The sequence below is a fragment of the Halichoeres trimaculatus genome, unplaced genomic scaffold (genome assembly GCF_033239565.1).
Source record: "Halichoeres trimaculatus isolate MK-OKI-2021-1 unplaced genomic scaffold, fHalTri1.1 fHalTri1_scaffold_7, whole genome shotgun sequence".
Lineage (NCBI taxonomy): Eukaryota > Metazoa > Chordata > Actinopteri > Labriformes > Labridae > Halichoeres > Halichoeres trimaculatus.
In genome coordinates, this window is record NW_027437185.1 from 16,543,629 (window position 1) to 16,564,591 (window position 20,963).

Here is a 20,963-nt window from a genome sequence, read left to right on the forward strand (position 1 = left end):
TGCTGCTCACCACTGGATCAGCTTATAGTCCAACAATAGCTGTCAAAGTAAAGCATGTTGAGCAGAATTCACTATGTTTCTGGTGGTGGACGCTTTGTTGTGGAGTGTTTGTGCTTTGTGTGTTGAAATGAGTGAGTGAGTGAACGTGAGGGAAAGCAAGTCTTGCCCTGAGCAACAAAACAAAGCCATGATTTTTCTCCCCTCTCAGGTTCATTGATGCCCTGCAGATCTCCCTGGCCACTTTATATCCCCAAAGTACTGTTTATGTTTGATGTTTTTTCCCCATGTTCCTCACTTTGTTTAGGTTGCTATTGGTTGTGTGATTCTTGACGTGTGTGAACGGCTGAGACAGATGGTTTCTTTTTATTTACATTTAAATATAGAAAGAAAAGTCAATTTTCTACTGTGGGGACAATAAAAAGCCCAAATATGATGAGATGAGGCTGTAAAGTGATAAAAGCTTTAACAGTAGGCATCATGGGAATTAAGTCAAATCCAATAAAAAATGAAAACTGAATCTGTGATGCTATCTACCCTGCCAACAGTTAAACTAATTTTTATCCTCAAACTTCATTTACAAATGTCTACAGGGTGATTTCTGTAATGGAAAAAAACAGGAGCTCAGCACTAGAAATGCAGTTTACTGTCAGCTTGCAAAAAGTTAAAAGTGAGGTTTACTCCACTATAACATCTAGTGGCAAAAGATGAAGCTATGTGCTTCTGGTGGCTTTTTTCTTGAGCTAAACTTAGCATATAGACATTTTACCAAGCCTGAATTTGTTCCAAGCTTAATATGTTTGATCTTATCACATTTATTAAACCTTAAAATGAAGTTTTATGGGTTTGTCCTCAAGCAAAGTTGAGATAGCTGTCTCCCTCTCCAATTGTATTCAAGCTAGTGTTAGCTTAATTGTAAAATAAACTAAGCTAAGCTACGTTGTGCTGAAGTAAGCCAAACAAAACTAAGCCAAAAGTAATCTAAACTAAACTGAGACTAACTGAACCAGGGTGGATGGGCTATAGGCTAAGCAAAACAAAGCTTATTTAAGCTATACTTAGCTGAGATAAGCTAAGTTGGACTAAACTAAACTAAGCCAAGCTTAACTAAGTTTGTCCAAACTAATTTAAGCTAAACTAAACCATGTCAAACTAAGATTAGATAAGTTAAGCTAAACTTAACTATGCTACGCTAAACTAAGGTGAACAAAACTAAGCTAAGCCTAAAGCTGCGTTTCCACCAAGCAGTCCGGGTCGGTTCAGTACGGTTTGGGACGGTTTGGTACAGTTAAGCCTGATCTTGTTTGCTTTTCCACAGCAAACTGTGCCCTCTCGTGGTAGGCGGCGTGTAAGCCAGGTGCCGGGAGCCGCAGCTGTTAAACAATAGCGTGACGCCATGGCAGTGCTAAACAGTTTACCCCGCTAATAAATCCAACAAAGAAGAAAAACGCGACACAGTAAACAAAGAGCATAGTTGGAAGACATGCAGCATTTTGTCCTCTCTGTGATTGGCATGTAGCTCTTTGATACAAAGTACAATCAAGCTATGTTTCTGAGATGTCTGTGTGCCGCCAGGAGAAATGAAGCCGCTGTCGGGGTAAGTGACGATTCTTTTGACCAATCAACTGTCTGCAGTGTGTGTTGCTCCACCTCCCGAGAGCGGATCGGTTCAGTCTGGCATCCATATGAAAGGGTCCCACAAAAGTAGGCCGGCTCATCACGGTTTTTAGGGATCCGTCCCGGGATAAGTCAGTGGAAACACCACAAAATGCGTGCCATACCAAGACGAACCGAATTGGTCTGCTTGGTGGAAACGCAGCTAAACTGAGCTTATGTAAGCTAAACTACAAACTAAGCTAAACAAAGCCTAATTAAGCTTAGCTATACTTTGCTAAGATGAGATAAGCTAAGTTAGATGAACTAAGTCAAGCTTAACTAGTCTTAGCTAAGTAAAGTCAAAACTAAGCTAAGGTTTGCTTAATCAAGTTTATCTAAGCTAAGATAATCTAAATTAAGCTAAGAAAGTGAAGTTAAGCCTGAACTAAACTTAGCTTAGCTTAGAAAATCTGAGCTCAAATGTAGTTTCTTTGTTTGCTCAGTTTTGATTTTAGTGACTGTGAAGAAGATTTGTAGAAAATCCAACAGTATGTGTTTTCATTGTTTTTACGTGTATGCAACATACAGTGAGGCCCTCTTTAACCTTGGAGGCAAAATGCAGTGACATTTCTGTGTGTAACCACAGTCCACACACAGCGATGTTGGTCGGCACTTCACACTGGTGTTGTCTTGTCGTTCCACCTTTTATCTCCACATGAATAAATCATACAAACACTATTTGTTGTGCTGCAAACGTGGAAGCAGAAGGACCCTGACACAGAAAGTCTCTTTTGTGCATGAATGAAAAAAACAACTTTGTGTTCTCTTTGTGCTGTAAAAGTACAATGTCCCACACAGGAAAATGATCTGAGTCACAACTGCCATCAGGCTGTGATTCAAACAATGTTTGAGAGTTATTCTTCTGTGCCAATGATTGAGCTATCACAGGAATAACACCTTTACACCGCTCATCCTATACAGCAGCTTGCACCCCCCTTTGACTACGCTCAGCTTCACTCTCTGTCTTTCTTTCTGTCATTCAAACCCTCTACTTCCCCTCTCTGCTCTCATCCATCTCTGTTCCCTGCTTCTCCTGGCCAAAAAGCTCACCCATGGCAGCCTCACTTGCACTTTGCGGCATGTGGATCGGGTGCTAATGATTTCCATTCATTGTATCCTCTGGGTTTGCTAATATACGTCCCAAGATGTATGGTATCAACATGTTATCTTCTCTGAAGTGTGGGGCAGAAGGGTGAGGTGGAGAGCAAGAGCCAGAGACCAAGACTGTCTTCGCCAATCCTTGAACACCTTTACCATTCTATTCAGTCCCTTTTTAAAGTAGCCATAACCCAAAGGTACACCTTGATGCTAATTTGATTAATCTCTGGGCCTTCTGTGTGGCTGTGCAGTGTCTTGATTTGTCTTATCAGCACAACTTTCTTATAAATTTGAACAATCATCAGAGTTTCCTGCATCATTGTGTTCAAGTTCAACATCCATTTCTCTGACATACAAATCTGCAAAATTGTACAAAAATTGGAGTGTGTCATTGGTTGTTCAATACATGATTTTTATTATTATTACTATTATTATCATTTTCATTATTATTATTATTTACTTTCTTTGCTGCAAATCAGAGGGCTTTTACATCGACCAAGAGTTATGTACAATCCAGTCTCATGCTTCCAAATCCGGACATGCAACATATTTTTTCTTTTTTAAAAAATATTATATACAGTTCCTTTTGAAGTAATATTACTATTATAAGCTGTGTTTTTGTACCAGCACAGAACTCCTTAAACAATTCCTCCAGGTGGATTGCATGTGTGAGCACACTTGACAGAAATTTGCATCCTGACTTTCATGGATGTTTCCCTCCTGGCTCTTTTGTAATTCACCATGAGTGAGGGGCACATTGTTTAACTTTGAGAGCAAAACATAGATTAATAAAATACCTGAAGAAAGACAGAGGAATAATTGTCAAGATGAGAACAGTCTAGACATCTGTCCATTTGTAGCATTAGCTTGCATTGCTCACAGTCTTGTTGGTATCATACTATGGGCTCCACAGTATGTCCTGCTTCACATCATTACCCCTGACACAAACACTACTCAGTGGTCAAAAGTGGAAACTTTTACGAAAAATCGTGACATATTTCCAAAATGTTTAGAAGTGCAAACTTGAAAGAGACATTAGTTTTAATTTATTTATTTGATCTGGATGATGCAGTTTGACATAGTTTCATAACAAGGCATGAATCAGATGTGCTCCACAGATAGTTTATAGCAAATACTAGTTTCCAACTCAACAGAAACCTGGCTCAAGGGTCATGAAACATAGGCAACAGACACTTAAGTGTACAGAAAAAGCATGATAGTTTATTGTCCAACATAAAATAAAAAACAAATAGGAGATGAAGTTAACAGATGAAAAAAGACAAAAGGTATGCAAAAGGTGTGCATGATGCTGCTGAGAGAGGCTAATCTAAATAAGACAAACTAAGGGTTAGATAACTATCAATGAGAAAACAGGCAAAGGCTGTCACAAACTCTTGTTCCTAGTCGGGCTTTTGAGTAACCAGATCAAAGTTATTGTTTTGTACAAAAGCTGTCTCCAAAACTTAAAAACAGATTACTACAAATGCTATCAGTATGAAAACATGAGGATCCACACTAAAATCCACTGTACAAACATATTGTTAACTGAGTTTACCAGGGAAACTAACTGTGGTTTCATTGTCAATTCATATTTTGTCATAACTTGACACAGATACCTGTCAGTAGAGTCATCAGAAGACAAACAGGATCCCCCCAAAATGACAACTTTATCTGATCTCTGGCCAAGTCACTCACAGAGCATCCTTAAACCTTCTGCAAAATCAGGCACTTCACTCAGCAACAATCAGAAGTAGTCTCCAATATTCCACAGGGACTGACTCCTTTAGGACAGAAATGATGGATGGATTAAAACAGCGAAACAGCTCCCCTCAGTTACAGATGCTGTTCACTATCAGCGGCAGTCTCACCCTACCCCTCCTCCCTTCATTCCTTTCTCTTTACCACCATTAAATCACACCACCCTCCATGTGAAGTTAGTGCTTTAAAAGGAGAGATCACACCAATCCAAAGTGTCAGCACGGGAACAATTAGCAGGCAGGTGCAGAAAATTGCTCCTTTTTTATAATGAAGGTTATATACACATGCTCCTGTGTAGAGCTGGACATGCTGCCTCATTGTCGCCTAGTTAGTGCTAAAAAGGCTCTTTATCAGTACACACACACACACACACACACACACACACACACACACACACACACACACACACACACACACACACACACACACACACACACACACACACACACATCCTGTTGCTCAAACAGCTTAGGCGCTCAAATCCAAATAATAAGAACATAAAGCCTGTTGCTGCCAAAATCTGACATCAGCTCCTGTGTCAGATCAGACTGAGACATCAGTGATTCTCAATCCAATTATATTAATCGAGCATGGTAAATCCATACTGAAGGTTGACGAACAATCCTTACTGCTAAATTACAGGGTTTGCACGATTATAATTGAAGTTGGTTGTGGCTGTCACTATTCGTCTAATGAAATAATCTTATTGAGCTAACCCTCTGACCGCGATCATGACAGACATAATTACCCTTTTTTTCTCTAAATATCATCCTCTGCTCTCTCAGTCTCTTGACAGTAGGGAGATTTTCTGTGAAGCGGGGTTTGGTTGTGAAGTTTGAAACATTTCTGTGGCTAACGGACAGAAAAGGGGAGAGATCAAGCCAAAGAGGATGACAGAAGGTAGTCCACCATCATATCCAGGCTGGTTCACTGACTTCACAGGGACTGAAGGCATCGAAGGTCACGCACTTTTCCAAAAGATCACTTACTGAAAACAGCCTGGCATGATCTGCAAATGTCCACATGACTTGGTAACGGCTCTCCCCTTTTGTGCAGCATGTTTAATTCTCTCCGCAAGGTGAAAGAGGTCAGTGGACAAAGTGTTGCTCATCTTAACTGACTCATGCTGCTCTGCATGCTGCTCTTCCAAACCACAAACACAGAGCGCTACTGCTCTCTACTGACGACTGCATGACACTTCTCACCTGAAACCTTGCCCTCTTATCAAGGTTCACTCTACCACCAAATGATACCATGATAAAGAAAGACTGTCCTGTCTTTCAGACATTTCTTGGATTTTTTCACTTCCTTTTTTTCCTCAAAGAAAGATGGTTTAGAGTTTAGGAGCTGTTGTGCTGAGGATATGATTGTAGCTTGTGCTGGCCCATATCATGAGGAATGTAATCCCCAGGCCCTATTATGATGAGATACACATCTTCATCCTCACAGTAAATAGCTTTCTGATTGTTGACCACTGCTGAAGTCTTCAAAGATTCCCTGCATAGAAAACTGACTGTCTTCTGTAGGATTTGTGTCTGACTTACAGCCACCTTATCAGCCCTCAGAGGATCATTTTGCTGTCTGCTGTGCATGATGTCGCACATTTAATCTTTATATACATAAAATCTCTTTTTTATAACTAAAAAATAAAAAACAAAAAATATATTTTTTAAATAAAGTATCACTATGACCACAGCCAGCATGTTGTGTTGTCTCCATCTAGTGGTATCTGGGGAAATTACATCTAATATTTTACTTAAAGTGAGTAATGAAAAAAAAATTAACATTTTTTTTTGTACTTAAATCAAAATTACACAAAAATGTTTTCTGCTTCTCAGCCATTCAGCTCACCTTAGGTTATCTTAGTGCGAACCACCTTTACATGTGAAAAGTTGCACAAAGTTTTAAGTGTGTCATTGGGTTACATCACTCCGTGTATGTGTTCCTACTTTCCTCTCCACAAGGTTATCTATTGATTTTTTTTCCAGACATCTGAAATGGGAGACTAACTCTTAAAGTACCATATGGTTTTGTGTTTTAGTAGCAACCATATTCCCTTGAATTCAAAATAAATTGGTGTTGTAGATATTTTTAGTTCACCGCTCTGTGCATCAAAACATCATCAACATATAAACATGTTGTTATGAACACAGAGCCAGAGCATCTTATATAAATCCAAAGTGTTCTTGTTCCATTGACAGTCCTCGGAGTCCCTGATGCTTGAGTGTCTGAATCCTTTCTTCTTCTCCTTTCTTTACAGACCACTCTGCGTTTGCCTATCTGCCATATGCTGTGCCGAGACAAGAAAGGAGCTCATTTCATACATGAAGGAAACTGTTCTTGTCTCTTTCATGATTGATTAACCATTATTAAAGTTAGCTGGAAATCTGAACAAACGATGAATGGAAGAAACAATAATACAACAAGGATGAAAAAATACATCCCCTCTTCCTGTCATAATGTGAAAATTTAATCATGTAGACACATTTGTGCTTAGTGAAGTCATGTTTTGCTTTCTAAAGTAAAAGTATCAAGCCCTCTTTTACAAATAAAATTCAAAATGTTAGATAAACAACAGGTCTAACACACGAAAGATACAGTCATCTTATTAACCCCATTCAGTTTCAATACAGCAGTATGCTATATACTTACAGATAGGTACTACTTCTCTGTTCCAAATCTACACAACCAAAGCTGGCCTTCCTTTTATGCACAAGTCACAAGTAGTAAAAAGTAAGTGTATAAATGTAATCAGTTTAATTTCAAGGGTATAGGGGTAGGCGATCAAAAAGATAGCCTTGGCAACCTCGGAGCAAGGTTATAATAGTTAACTAAAACGAAACTAAAAACGAAAACTAAAATTTTAAATACATTGCAGTTAACTCAAACTAATAAAAACTAGAATTGAATGAAAACAAAAACGATAAGTAAACTAAAACTGTATCTTGTGTTCACAAAACTAACTGAAACTAACTAAAATGATCGACAAAGTTCCCTTAGTTATAGTTTTTGAAAATATTAATAGCCTTTAGGATTTAAGTTAATCCGACACATTTTCCCAAACAATTTTAGACAGTTTTAGGCAGTTGTCAGTGCCGCACAGCACAATCATAGCGGCGTATAGGGACGAGCTTGTTTACTGCACTGACTGGCTGTGAGCTGTGCTGCGACAAAACGTATAGTGGAGCAATGAATCAGAGCATCTGTAATAATTTAATTGTTACAGAGTCCAAGTTTTTATTTATTGAAGCTCATATTATATTGTTTGTTTGTTTGTTTGTTTTTTTATAATTTATGTTTATATTATTTTTATGTAATTTATGTCAACATTATTTTATAAAATGTATGCTTATATTTTTTTATACTAAGTTTATATTATTTTCATGTGTTTAAGGCAGCAGCCAACATTTCGGTATCAGCATTGACTGAGCAGTGAGCACTATGTTGAAAATAAACAGTATAACAAAATATTTACTCTGACCTTTTTCAATCCTGCACCTGGTTAATAAGGTATGAAAAACTAAAACTATAGTAAAACTAAGCCTTGTTGCAAAAATCAAAACTAAATAAAAACTATAATGGCTGCTCTAAAACTAATTAAAACTAAAGTGTAATGGAAAATAAAATGTCAAAACTAACTAAAACTAAACTATAATGACAAATCCAAAACTATTATAACCTTGCCTCGAAGACAGTTTTCTTAGCTAGATCTATAATCTTTTATGTCTCTGTCTTTTAAGTTGTGATATTTTTACATAAGGATGTGCTGTATTTATACATAAAAAACTGACGTTACCTGAGTTTGATCGTTGTTTTTGTTGACACGTGTCTCACAAAGGGAACTGTTGTGATCACCGGTGCAAGTCGGGCTTGTAGTAAGCCCTTCTTTGTTATCGCCGTCATGCCGACTAAAAAGCGCCGACCCCTTGGGCTCTGTCTGACCCTGGAACGGCCCCATGCAGGCATCGCGAGATTTCGAGTCTCTTCAGAGGGTTATGCAGCTGTTCTCGCGATAAATGAGGCAGTGTGATGTTATTGATAACGCTGAGTCATTAAAGCCTCCGATTTAGCAAACTCCGCTCATTGCTAAAGACGTATTACTTTCCTTCCCCAGGAGTTCATCAATTAGCCTCCCAGCACAGATAACGTTGACTTAATGAAGCGTTACTTAAACCAGAATATTACTTCCCTTTTCCCAAATTAATGAGGCCGTTAATTGTCCCAATTTGCGCGTAGAACCCCGACATTAGGATTTCTTCTTAGCTCCGTTGAGGCACCTCCGTAGCTCCGGGTGGGTGCCGATAATTACAGAGTGGCTGCTCCTAACATCAAGAGGGTCACTGTTCCTGGTGATCGGCTCTGTGGAAAAACATGGAAATGCTCTAATCTGAGGAAATACAGAGTCTGTCATTAAAACACTGGAGGGAGGGGCAACGACGAACAGTGACTTAGTTCAGCTCTTTATGCAGCCAGTGCCTCAGAGCAGAGATGAGGAAGAGAGTGTGTCATTTCAATATTACAGTTTGATGATGTTCATTTCTGAGACAGCGTTTGGAGATTGTAATCCTTGGTCATGCTCAAGGGCCCATACTGAAAATAGGAAAATAAATAAATGCATAAAATAATACTTTTTTCTTCTTCTTTTTTTTCTTTTTTTTTTTTTTTTGAAAACAGCAAAAGTGAAAAAATGGGCTCAGCCATGCAACTTCATTGAATTCAAAGAAAATCCAATGTTAAAAGACATTTCTGAGCCAGTTGAGCCAGGGAAATGTGTTTGCAATTCAATTCATAAAAGTGATACTTACTTGAGTAATCCCCCGCATCTTCTTCAAGATTACCTTTTCCTTGACAAAAAAAAAAAAAAAATCTCAAAGCAAGCTTTGTAAGAACATGTCGCCCAACAATTTTATATCTTGCCCAAAAGTTTTTGCATGGCTGTGTAGCAGACATTGAAAGGTTTAGAGACACACCACATCACTCTAAAGCTTCAGAAATAGAGTTGAATCAATTATAGATTGCTTGGGGCTGTGTTTCCCCGGCAGTGGTTCCCCAGGGATGACAGAGGAGGTTTTATTAAGGCGTCCCGTGAAATGAGGACTGCTTTAATTTCACTATTAGGCCTGCTTCATTTGCTAGAAATTAGAGCAATGAGACCATGTGTTATTGGAGCAACTCTCACCCTCTTTCTATTAACAAGACAGGAGGAAAGGAAAGATTTAACTACAGTATATCTATTTCAAAACAAACAGAATTTTGTCTTAAAAACATTTTTTCCCCTTTTGTGACCATTTCAGTGGTTCATGACAGTCACTATAATGAACAAACAACTTTTCCGTTTCTTGAATGATCAATGAATCAAAGCAATGCAGGAGTAAATTGACATATTTAAGCTAACTTTACAGTTAATACCCAAAATTAGGAAACTAACATTTGTTTGAGTAGCGTGTGGTGCCATGATTTTTAGGAGTCCCCCTGGTGGCTGGTTGCATTATCAGTCTGAAAGCACACTTTCTCTTTGATAACAGATGTGACGTAGATCAAAATTCATTTTGAAAAAAAAACACATCACATTTTTTTATTAAATATGCTTTCTGACATAGCATTATGTTCATCTGAGGATGTAGAGAGAAAGCACTGAAACATTATTTGCTGGTGTTTTAAGCCTCTCAACTGGCAGAAATTAAGGCCCTTTGTCTTTTATGTCTACATTTCACTATCCATTGTTTTTACAGTTGCAAGTCAAGTGTACTTGGTTTACATTTGTGCAACTGGCAGCCTTGAAAATGTAGGAAAAAAAACTGAAACCATTTGAGAGTTCCTTCCTGAGGGTGATGTCAAAGCATGGATGACCACTGTGTAACTGTATTAAACCCACTGATTTATCATTCCCTGATCTTATGGCTTCAGATCTCACAAAGAAATGAAGTTCTCCAGTATACAAACTCCTGTGACCTCCTTGGGTGCTGCTGTGGTTAACTGGTCAGGTTTTGGTTGGTAGAGTTAAAGGTCAAGATAAACTGTAGGAAGTGCAGGTCAGACTAATGTCCCCTGATGGCTCCATCCTCTGTGTACCAGGGGTTGCCAAATTGGTGATAACAGGCTATAAACAGAGTTGTAAGGGTGCTGAGACATTTTATGCCAGCCACTATTAAGATGGTTTATTGTCTTGCATTGTGTGGCTTTATTTCTGTCATAGCCCACCTGTTGTCAATTCAGACCATCATAGCGGAACATAAACTTACATTTGTTACAACTGAAGAAGCTATGCAGCATCCTGATTATTACTGTCAGTTGAAAACAGAAGTTGTAAATCTTAGTTTTCAAAGAGCGCTCAGTAGTTCCTCACTGTGAACAAACTGATCTTAATTTTTGGCACACTTTTTTGGAATCAGTTGCACTTGACTCTTTCTCTTTAGAGGAGGGGGGAGTATTTGAACAAACTGCACGAACTGTTGCCAGCATAACTCTTCAGTTGACGACGTGTTGATTGATGTGTCCCCCCTGTGGTGGGACACATCAGTCTCTCTCTTGCAGCAGGTCACCAGAGTTGACCTTAGAAATGTTCCTCACACCTCTCCGGCCTCTGCTGCCACTCCCCCGCTCGCGCCCGCACCAGATGGGAAGTGTGCGGAATTTTTAAAGCCCGCGCGCAGGTCTGCAGGCTGTTGCGCTGGAAGAGGGGCTGAAGGAATGAAATATTCATGTGGGCCAAAAATGAATGGACACCCGGGGACGGAGAGCGTGCCGATTTATTCAACTAAGACCAGGCCTCATTAAACTGCTGGCGGTGAAGCAGGTCACGGTGATTTTCTCCACCGGAGCGCGACCATTGACTGTTTCACACTCTCAAATACACACAGGGACGGGGGAGATAGAGGGAGCCGGGGGTCTACTGAATGCCAAATTTGTCCAGAGCACCATCCTAACTAAGAACCTCTCAGCTCTCCCTCCGGACAGGTCTGATGTGCGGCTGCAGCAACTCCTTTCGTGTAATTGATGACCTAATGAGTGATTAGGTCTCGTGTCGGAGCAGTCAGTGTCAGCGTGGAGGCTGAGTTGTCGCTGAGCGCGGCATATGGGAGACGTGGGTGACACTGGTTGTGACAGAGGTGTGTGGCTTGAGTGAGGTGCCAGGGGACAACAGCTGATAGGCACGGGGACCACGTGACTATACAAAATTGAGTTAATTAATGAGACAAGAATGAGCCGCTTTTACTTCAGAGTTGAAATGATCATCACAAAACTATGACATGCGCAACGGAACTTTTTGCACAAGGCATGTACATAAGATGTTTTGATTCTTCTTTGTTACTGCACTTAATGATTTATAAATCACCTGTAGACGACTTATCAGTTATCATTGCTCTGCTGTAGACAGGTGTGTCTCAGGCCTAGCCTTCCACCTGTTCGTTTTATTATTCCTCTGCAAATAATCTGGAAAAGACTGTCCACCTTTTATTGTTTGAGAGTTTGTTTGCTGCCAGATCACTTAAGAGGCAGACCTCATTGACGGGTCAGTTCCTTGCCCATGAGAAAGATGTCGGAGTTCATTTTCCATGGACCAATGATGAGAATGATGATGATTATGGAGCCTTCGATTTTTGCTTTTGTTCACATCAAATCACTTTTTTTTCATCAAAGTTGATCCTTTGAGCTGCCCTGTCACGACTATTTCGAGAAAATTATTTGAACGGATCGAAATATTAATTTGGAGGAAAGGGAAGTGAAAACTTTTAAGATCCGATAGGTGTAAGCTCAAATTCTATTTCTTGTTTAATGTAAAAGAGCAGTTTAGGAATCGGCACTTGTTTACTTTAAAATTACTTTTATATATATATATATAAAACATCCGCAGACAACCAGCTCAAACTTCACGGAACAAGTTCATTGGATCAAGTTTTCCTACGCTTTTCAAAGATATAAGCCACGCTCCTAAATGATTCATTCTGTCGCCCCCCTCTGTGCGAGAATAACAACAAGACCGTGATTGAGTTACAATGCACAATGGAAGAAGAAAAGTCGAGCTTTGTCTAATTGTTCGTTGACAGGGTCAGAGGGGAGGTGCGATTGGCTGCCGCCTCCTCAGGCTGTCAGGTCTGTTTGGGAGTGACATCAAGGTGACTGAGGGGAGGCTGTGCTTTATAAAATGCTGGAGCAGCTCTTACCTCTCCAGAGAGCATCAGCCAGTCTTCAGTGTGACCTTTCTTTGCCGTGCACCACAGGCCATCGCAGAGATGACTGCAAAAGCAGAGCTGCCGAACTGGCCGGAGTACCCAGAGGAGTTCAGTCTGCTGCAGCAGCGGGACATATCCCACATCAACACAAAAACCTGGATTTCTTCAAACTCTCTCCACGCGTTCTCCAGGACGCACGGAGCCGCTGACGCAGGCATGTCACTGGATAAACTTGCGCCAGTGCGTAAACTTCCTGAGTTCGTGTCTGCGTCAGGCGTCACTGAGTCAGACACTGTCAAAGCAGCAGAGGGAGGAAAGTCGAGCCACTTTGGACCACAGAAACACCGGCGCGTCGCAGCCAACGCCCGGGAGAGGAGGAGGATGCACGGCCTGAACAAAGCGTTTGATGAGCTGAGGAGCGTCATCCCCTCCCTGGAGAACGAAAGAAAGTTGTCCAAGTATGACACCTTGCAAATGGCGCAAATTTACATCACTGAGCTGTCTGAGCTGCTGGCCGGTGTTGTTAACCAAGAGTGCAGAAGTCCTCGTTCAGGATCAGGGGACAAGAGCTCTAGAAGGAGTCTGATCCACTCCCTCCTGCCAACATCCACTGCGCATCCCCCGAGTCAAGAGACCGTGGAGCAGCGGGACCCCTGCGCCTCAATTGGCCACCTTCTCTTCCTGGGACCTACATCTGACATGGGTTCAAATATATCAACGAGCTCCTCTAACAGCAGTGATGGAGAATCTTCACACCTCAGTGATCTGGAGGAGAGTCAGAGCGGCAGACAGTGACAGAGAAAAGACTTTTCTCACAGTTTATGATTCAGTGGCTGAAAGAACCGGGAGGGCCAAATATCACAGCCAGTAGAAAAACATCGATCATGGTTATTGTCAAATTTGAATCTTGTCTTTTTTTCTAGCTTAGATGTTGCACTGCCAAATGAAAATTGCAGGTAAATCCAAAACTTCAGAGATCTGAAAGTTTTTACTTCCAAAGGCCTGATAAACTCCAAGAGGCCTTTTTAATGCACTTTATGGTCTGATCATGAATGAAGACATTCACTATGTCATTACTAAACCTTGTCTAAATTAAAAACCGTTATTTTCATATTTATGTATAGATATTTTATGAGGATTGTTTTTGCTACAATAAAGAAAAACTTGAAAAAAAGTGTGAATTTTCATTGTTATTGGATTTTTTTTTCTTCTCTGTGCTACCAAACAATTGAATTTGGCAAAACCACATTTTTTTCTGCTGAAGAAAGGAAGACAAAGCACATATTTGAACACACTTACAATATAGCAACCAGTATGTAAAAGTAAAACTGTTTCTAAAGCTATGATAAAATAGGCAAACAGGTTTTTATTTGTTTGCTTTTTTTATAACTCATGCTGATGTCACATTGGATACCCTCCTCTTTCAGCAATCCAGCTGTGAAGGAGAGCACACACTGAATCCTCTTTATGCAAAAGAAAAGTCACGAGATAGGCCATGAGTAGGCTCCAGGTAAACAGAAGAGGAAAGAATACCAGGATGTTTTTACTTAGATCAAGAACATGAGTGTAGAAGCTCTCTCTGTATTTATATCCAGTACATGTACACATAGAAATATACTGAAGTATCAAAGTATTCATTATGCAGAATGACTCTTTTTGAAATAATGTGCCAGGATGAGAAAATATTATGCAACAAGATGAGTGATACACTAGCATGTAAGCAGTTGTTAGGTGGGGCTAATTTTATGCAGTCAAAGGCAGAAAAAACAAACTCATCCAATTTTGCAGCAACAGTATGACTCTGCAAAAAGACAAAAGATAAGCAAAAGATGCAAATCATAAAAAACTGAAAAGAGGGACGGATCTTAATGTGTTTCGTTAGTTTCCATCACTTTAGATGAACACCTAAAAAGCTTCAAGCCAACATCTGATGCCTAATGTCCCCAGCTAGAGGGGTTTTAAAGGAATAAAGAAACTAATTAAGCTTTAATACAGTTTATCATAGTTAAAACTGCTCCTTCTAGGCAGCCTACGAAGTAATAGCCTATTGAGAAAATGTGGGGCTGCCTGCTCCAGGGGGAAGAGGGGGCTGGAACTTTGCCAGGTCCTTGGAAATGATTTCTGCCAGCCTGTGTTTAAAACTGCCGGGGGCCTCTGTGGGGGCAAAGTGGCTGGGGCAGCTGATGGCCTCCTCTGTCTCCTTCATGTCATCCACTGGTTGCATTTGTGCATTGTAGCCTGGCCCGATGTTCACAGGGGACTGACGCTGGTAGCGAGGCTTGGGCAGGATGAAGGGAATAGTTTGGGGAGGAGGGCAGGGAGGAGGAGAAGGGAATGTAGGCTGAGGGACGGGTGAGGAGAAGGATGGCCGGGGATTTGGAGGAGGGTTGTTAATTTTCACCTCAGAATAGATGCACTCAGAATCTTTGATGTCTAGTTTGATCTGTTCTTGAGGGATCAACGGAAGCAAAGGTCTCACAAAGTTACAATAAGTGTTCTGCTCCATGACATCATTCAGGTTTAAAGAATCCAGGGAATGACAGCGCTCCTCATCATCTTCGTCTCCCACAGATTCCTTGCTGTTATAGAAAAAAGGTTTTACAAGAGATAGCCGTTTAAGTTTTTGCATGGGGGTGTCCTTAATAGTAGAATAGTGATTTGCAGACTCCTCGTCTTTGCCATCAACAAAATCCTCAGGAGGACTTTGGGCAGACGTTGGACTTTGGTTGGTTTTATTTGGGAGAGAAACAGAAGACTGGTCAGATAGTGATCTTCTGTGGACACTGAGCTGCTGGACAGGAGGCATCTTCTCCCTTGTGCACTGCTTCAATATAGCCTGGAAGATCTGGGGGCCGTGCTTGGACAGAAAGATGAAGACGCCCTCTCCTGACTCACAGCGACGGCCAGCCTCAATGCTGAATCCCCCCTGCAATAAAATACAAGTTTAAATCTTTCAAGAGAAAACGACTGATATTTTCCTGCTCTGTTCAAGCAAACAGCATCCATAAAGCTTTCTAGTATTACTGAGCAATTTCACACAAGTGGCTGTGCTGCTGAACACCTGAAGCCAACTGTTACAGGCTGGTGTAAAGTCCCAGTGTTGTTAGGCTCCACCTCAGGAATCATAGACTGTCTCTTGTCCAAACTTGATAGCTAGAAACTATTAATAGGGTCCTCAGCCACAGGAAGAGGCCTTTATTTTGGCCTTTATTTAATCTGTTACACAAAATACAGAAAACCCCCCCAAAAAAATTATAAAAAAAAAAACAAAAAACGAAGTGGCTTCCAGTAGCAGCTCGAATCAAATTCAAAGCTCTTCTTCTGGCTTACAAAACATTGACAAGAATGGCTCCTTTCTACCTGGGGCCCCTCTTCGAGGTCTACACTCCTTTTCGCCCACTACACTCTGCTTGTGAAAGACACCTGGTGCTCCCAGCCCAGCGCGGCTCCAAATCACCAGCCAGACTCTTCTCCTCTGTTGTGCCCAAATGGTGGAATGAATTACCTAACTCTATACGATCCACAGAGTCCCTTTGGACTTTTAAGAGACGTCTGAAAACTCATCTGTTCAGGGAACACTTGTGCACTTAATCTGACTCTTCTTCTCTTTGCCCTCAGGGGGAGAATGAGTCAGTAGGTGTAAGACTTAGCTCTTGTGATTTTTCAGTAGTTCAGTAGATTTTTCTGAAGTATTGTGTTGCAGCCAATAATTGATTATTTTACCACCCCCCCAAAATAAATAAATAAATAAATAAATAAATAAATAAATAAATAAATAAATAAATAAATAAATAAATAAATCTAAAAATAAAAAAAATTAAAAAAAATCCTGCACTTAATCGCAGCACCTGCAGCCGAATAACTTGTAGCACTGTTGTTGCACTAACTAGGTTTTCTGTCTGAATTCTTGCTTGTGTTATACGTCGCTTTGGACAAAAGCATCTGTTAAATGAAACTGTAAACTGTAAGTGCAAGTGGTGAATGGACTACTGTCTGTGTCATCAGAAACACAGTAAACAAAGGAAACAGCTGCCTGTCACATCCTGTAAAGTCTTTAAACACAAAGTGTCATTTTTACATCTCAGTTTTGAAGAGTTCAAGCTTACAAGCTGTGAAATGCAAATGAGTGTATGTTGGAAACCACTTCAACTCAATATGCTAAGCTTTGCTAACCAATTGGCTATGCTTCACCTGAAGCACAGCTAAAAAAAGGGGCCATGCCACAACACAATCTGTATTATTATTGTTGACATCCATCTTTCGCATGTATTTAAAGTTTTGTTATTTGTTGTTGTAGTTTGTGATTGCATCTCATCTGCTGTAAAATACTCAAACTGGCTACTGTGGCTGAGCTAACGAGCTAGCTGCCTGTTGTATTTCTGTTACTAAGAATGAAAGTGAAATGTTGCAGTGTGCTGGCATCTGGCACTGACCCACCAGCATATGGCGTGTATTTTGGAGTATGCTGTGGTCTTTTTTTGGGCCACGCTGCTGATGAACTGTAGCCAAGTGGTTTGCATAAAGACTCAGAAGCATTTTTAACTCTCATTAACATGCCATCAAGTGGCTGTTTGCCACCTTTAGATCTCACTGTCACTCTTTATTTTCTTGAACAACACTTTGGGGAGGAATCCATATCCACACCTACTAAGTGTCAGATTAGGACAAATCTCTAAACAGTTTTATTTTTTATCTAATTTAAGGGAAAATACAAAAGTACTGTACCTCAATCTGTCCAAATTTCCGTAGGAGTGTATATGGCCATCTATAGATAATGTGACCACTATTGATGCCCAGCAGTGACACAGCTTCTTTCTCTGGGGAAACCAAATATATCCCACTCAGCTGGCACCTCCTGGATGCCTCTGTGCTCTGTATGGTTACTTGGTACTGATTTGGAGGAACAACCACATCTACACATAGAAAAAAAACAAACATTACTGAAGTTACTGCTCTAAAACTTAACATGAAGAAACTCGATTTTCAGTTTCACAGAATGCACCAGCAGAGGGAATAAATGTGCAGTACATTATCATACAGAAAAGTGCAGATTGGAAATTGCCTGCGTTCCACTAATCTCTCCACATGACTGGCTGCCTGGATTGTTCAGCAGAAGTGTAATCCATGAGGACATAAAAAGAAATAAATTTGTGTAAGACACAGCTTGCTGACGCTAATACATTCCAGCATTCGTGTTTGAATAAATTAGTGGATTTAGCTCGCACATATTCAGTTTCTGCTGATGTCTTGACTTTATGAAAGTATGAATCATAACCTCACTGCTGGTTTCTTTCTGGTCTATATTATTTGATATTCCTGAGGTAACACTGTCAGCCGTGTGTCTGTTTCTATCCCCTCTCAGTTGTCTGCCTTGATCTTTAGGTGACACTGTGAAATATGAAGAGCTGGTCCTGGGTGTACGAGAAGTCCAGTATATCAGAGTTTGTGAAGTGACAGGTCAAAGGGAAGAAAAAATGTTTTTAAGGAAAAGAGGAAAATTCTGAAAAAGGAAGGCAAGCGTGCAGTTAACAGACGAAAATAACAAAAATGCTCTTGTGAGTTTTCTATAAAAGAATAAAATTATAAGGGAGACAGAGGAAAAAGGCCTGAAGTCTCGCCACAGCAAAACGAAAGAGACATAAAATCTGACGAGAGACACACAGGATGAAACTCAATAAGTGATTGTCATCTTTGATCACTTGCTGACTGTTCAGACTGACAAACTACCTGTTGTCCATGATGAGTAAAGCTCGTTGTCCTCCATGGTGAAACCATTCCCTTTCTCGAAACCCCCTTTGTCTAATTCTCCAGGATCCTTCTGTAAACACAGTGGCACAGTAAACATTACATGGAGTATACACCACCCTCTTATCTTCATTTATGACCTCACAGAGGTAAGATGCAAGAAACAGCATAGCTTGTGCAAGCACAAGAATTGGAGAAGTGAAGTGGCAGAAGTTACAGATACTGTATGGACTTCCTCATTGTGCTATCTGTCTCTGAATGTGGGTAAGCTTTACCCCCAACTTTCCCAAATGATAGCGCCTCTGACGCTGATAAGAAAAGAAAAGAAAGGTGTGTGATACCTGAAAGGCCAGAAGACAGAGGGCGCTTTGCCAGTCCTGGCTTGTGGTGGAGGCCAGGGTGTAGGTGCTTTGGACGGTCTTTAAGTAAAAAGCTGTGCAGCCCTGAGGACAAGATTCCTTTGGAGCAGGGGAGACACTAAGGAAGTCACTCAGGCGCACAACCTTTCTGTCAGGTGTTTTCTGCCAGCCAGCCTTCTTCTGGTCTGTTACAGGACTGTTGTCTACCACGGTATGAAGCTCCAAGCGTCCGACCCCTGTGGGGCTGGGTTTGAAAAGCATCATCCATACTTTCCGCCATGTTCTCTGTTACAGGAAGGGAGACATGAGGAAAGATATTTTTAATGAATGGGTTCAATGTTTTTTTTGTTGTTGTTGTTGTTAGTACCAAAAATCTTATATTATTTTATGATGTTGTATTGTTATTGGGTGCTTGTTTGGCTCGGTGGCTAAGTCATTAAGCCATTGCCCATGTAATGAGTACAGAATAGCCATCCAGGCTGTTCACAGTGGATGGCTTGGGTTTGACTCTCTCATCGGATTTACCTGCTCCATTTCCTGTCTTATCCTTTCTAAATAAAGGCATAAAAGCCTGAGAATAAAACTTTAAAAAAAATGTGTTATCATCGTTACAGCAGGGGACTTTCTCCAATTTAATGCAGATGGCACCTTGATTTACATGTCTGCTTCATGACACGATCCTTTACCACAGCTAATTATCTAAAATCAGTAACTGAGAAGGTGATGAATTTCTATGGTTAACCAGAGCTTCTGGTCATGGGAGGAAAGCCAACACTCATGAACTTTATCTCTGGTTAAAAACCTGAGAGAAACTGAGAAAGCCTGTAGGTCACGTGTTTCTGTAAAAGGACTTTTTGATTATTGTCATAAACAGATCAAAAACATCCTACAAATAAAAAACTCTTCTCTTTCCTTTGAGGGTTTCTATGAGCGATAGACAATTGTGCTGATTCTTTATCTGTTTTAACATTCACAGCAATAACTGTCATTCATTTCTGTAAGACTGCTAAACCCCCGCAGTGTTTTAACAGGTCTTAACAGCTTAACACTCAGAGGAGTGGGGGTTTCTTTATAACAAACACCTTTCTGACAGCACATGTTTTCTTCTGATCAGGCAACATTTTGAATTCAGGACTTTAACTAGCACTGGACTCAGTACAATGGGGTTGTGTTAGTTTTTTTTTTTTAGATAAAGGATCTGATCACCAAGCTACAACCTCAGTATTAAGGAAGTCAAAAGAAGCATTAATAGAGATTATAATTAACAGTTCAGTTTTGGATCTGCAGCTGCAGCAAGATTAAAAACATGTCACTGAATTTCCTCTTGTTAAGAGAAAATGTCCAAATACCCTGTAGTTGTGTTTTGTGTGGTTTAAGATTTAGTTTGCAAAATAATTTTCAAATTTATCTTCACGATGTCTCTTATTTACACTTTCATGACTGTTTTTCTGACTCTAAGCAGAAGGACAGTTAGTTTCAAACTAATAAAATAACCATCATCCATTGACGACACATTTATATCATGAAAAGCTAGATCTACAGATCAACTGTGCACTTGTTTAACTTTGTAGTTTCTAGCACCATTGAAACAGCTAAAGATTTTCATAGATTTATAACATGTTTAGATAAAGCGAGTGCATTTTTTGTTTCACGCCTTAAACGAGTACTTAAAGTCTTCCTTTGGTTAAACAGCTATAAAGATAACTCTTATCAGATGTTATTGGATCAAAGATTTCAACAAAATTTGTTTTCAAAAAACAACTGAAGTGTCGCTCAGACTTACTTTTCCAAACTTGACCCCCTGAAGGAACAGCATGCCTTCTTTGAAGATCACCTCCATACCCCTCAGCTCGGTCAGTAAGTCTTGAAGTACAACTCTTGTGGCAGTGATGTGCCCTGCAAGTCTAAACTTAGTTTTTGCGATACCACAAGATTAAATGTTTCCTTTACGTCATCAGCTTCTTTATGCTGTCCACCTGCGTTTGTCTGTTGCAAAAGAGTGCACAAACGTCTGCTGCTGCCGCTCTGAGTGAAACTTCCCTTTGCATTTTTGCTAGATTTAGCAATTTCCTCAGCAAACAATAAAAAACAGCACCACCTCTTCTTATTTTCCAGGAAGAACATTTTAGTTCACAAATGACATAGCGGGTTTATTTACAATTAGGGTATCAAAAAA

At 40.2% G+C, this 20,963-nt stretch overlaps 2 protein-coding genes across 2 annotated transcripts; one reads left to right on the forward strand and one right to left on the reverse strand.

The window, feature by feature from the left end:
• The first annotated feature begins 12,743 nt into the window (after positions 1–12,743).
• On the forward strand, positions 12,744–13,478 carry atoh1b (atonal bHLH transcription factor 1b). Its single transcript, XM_074674864.1, has one exon. The coding sequence runs from the start codon at positions 12,744–12,746 to the stop codon at positions 13,476–13,478; it is 735 nt and encodes a 244-aa protein (XP_074530965.1).
• Positions 13,479–14,544: 1,066 nt separating this feature from the next.
• Positions 14,545–20,695, reverse strand: dok3 (docking protein 3). Its single transcript, XM_074674810.1, has 5 exons — positions 20,571–20,695; positions 18,770–19,072; positions 18,411–18,501; positions 17,409–17,596; positions 14,545–15,609 (listed from the first exon to the last, which is right to left on the reverse strand). Exons 1-5 carry the CDS (start codon positions 20,625–20,627, stop codon positions 14,728–14,730), a joined length of 1,521 nt encoding a protein of 506 aa, XP_074530911.1. The 5' UTR covers positions 20,628–20,695; the 3' UTR covers positions 14,545–14,727.
• Positions 20,696–20,963: the final 268 nt, after the last annotated feature.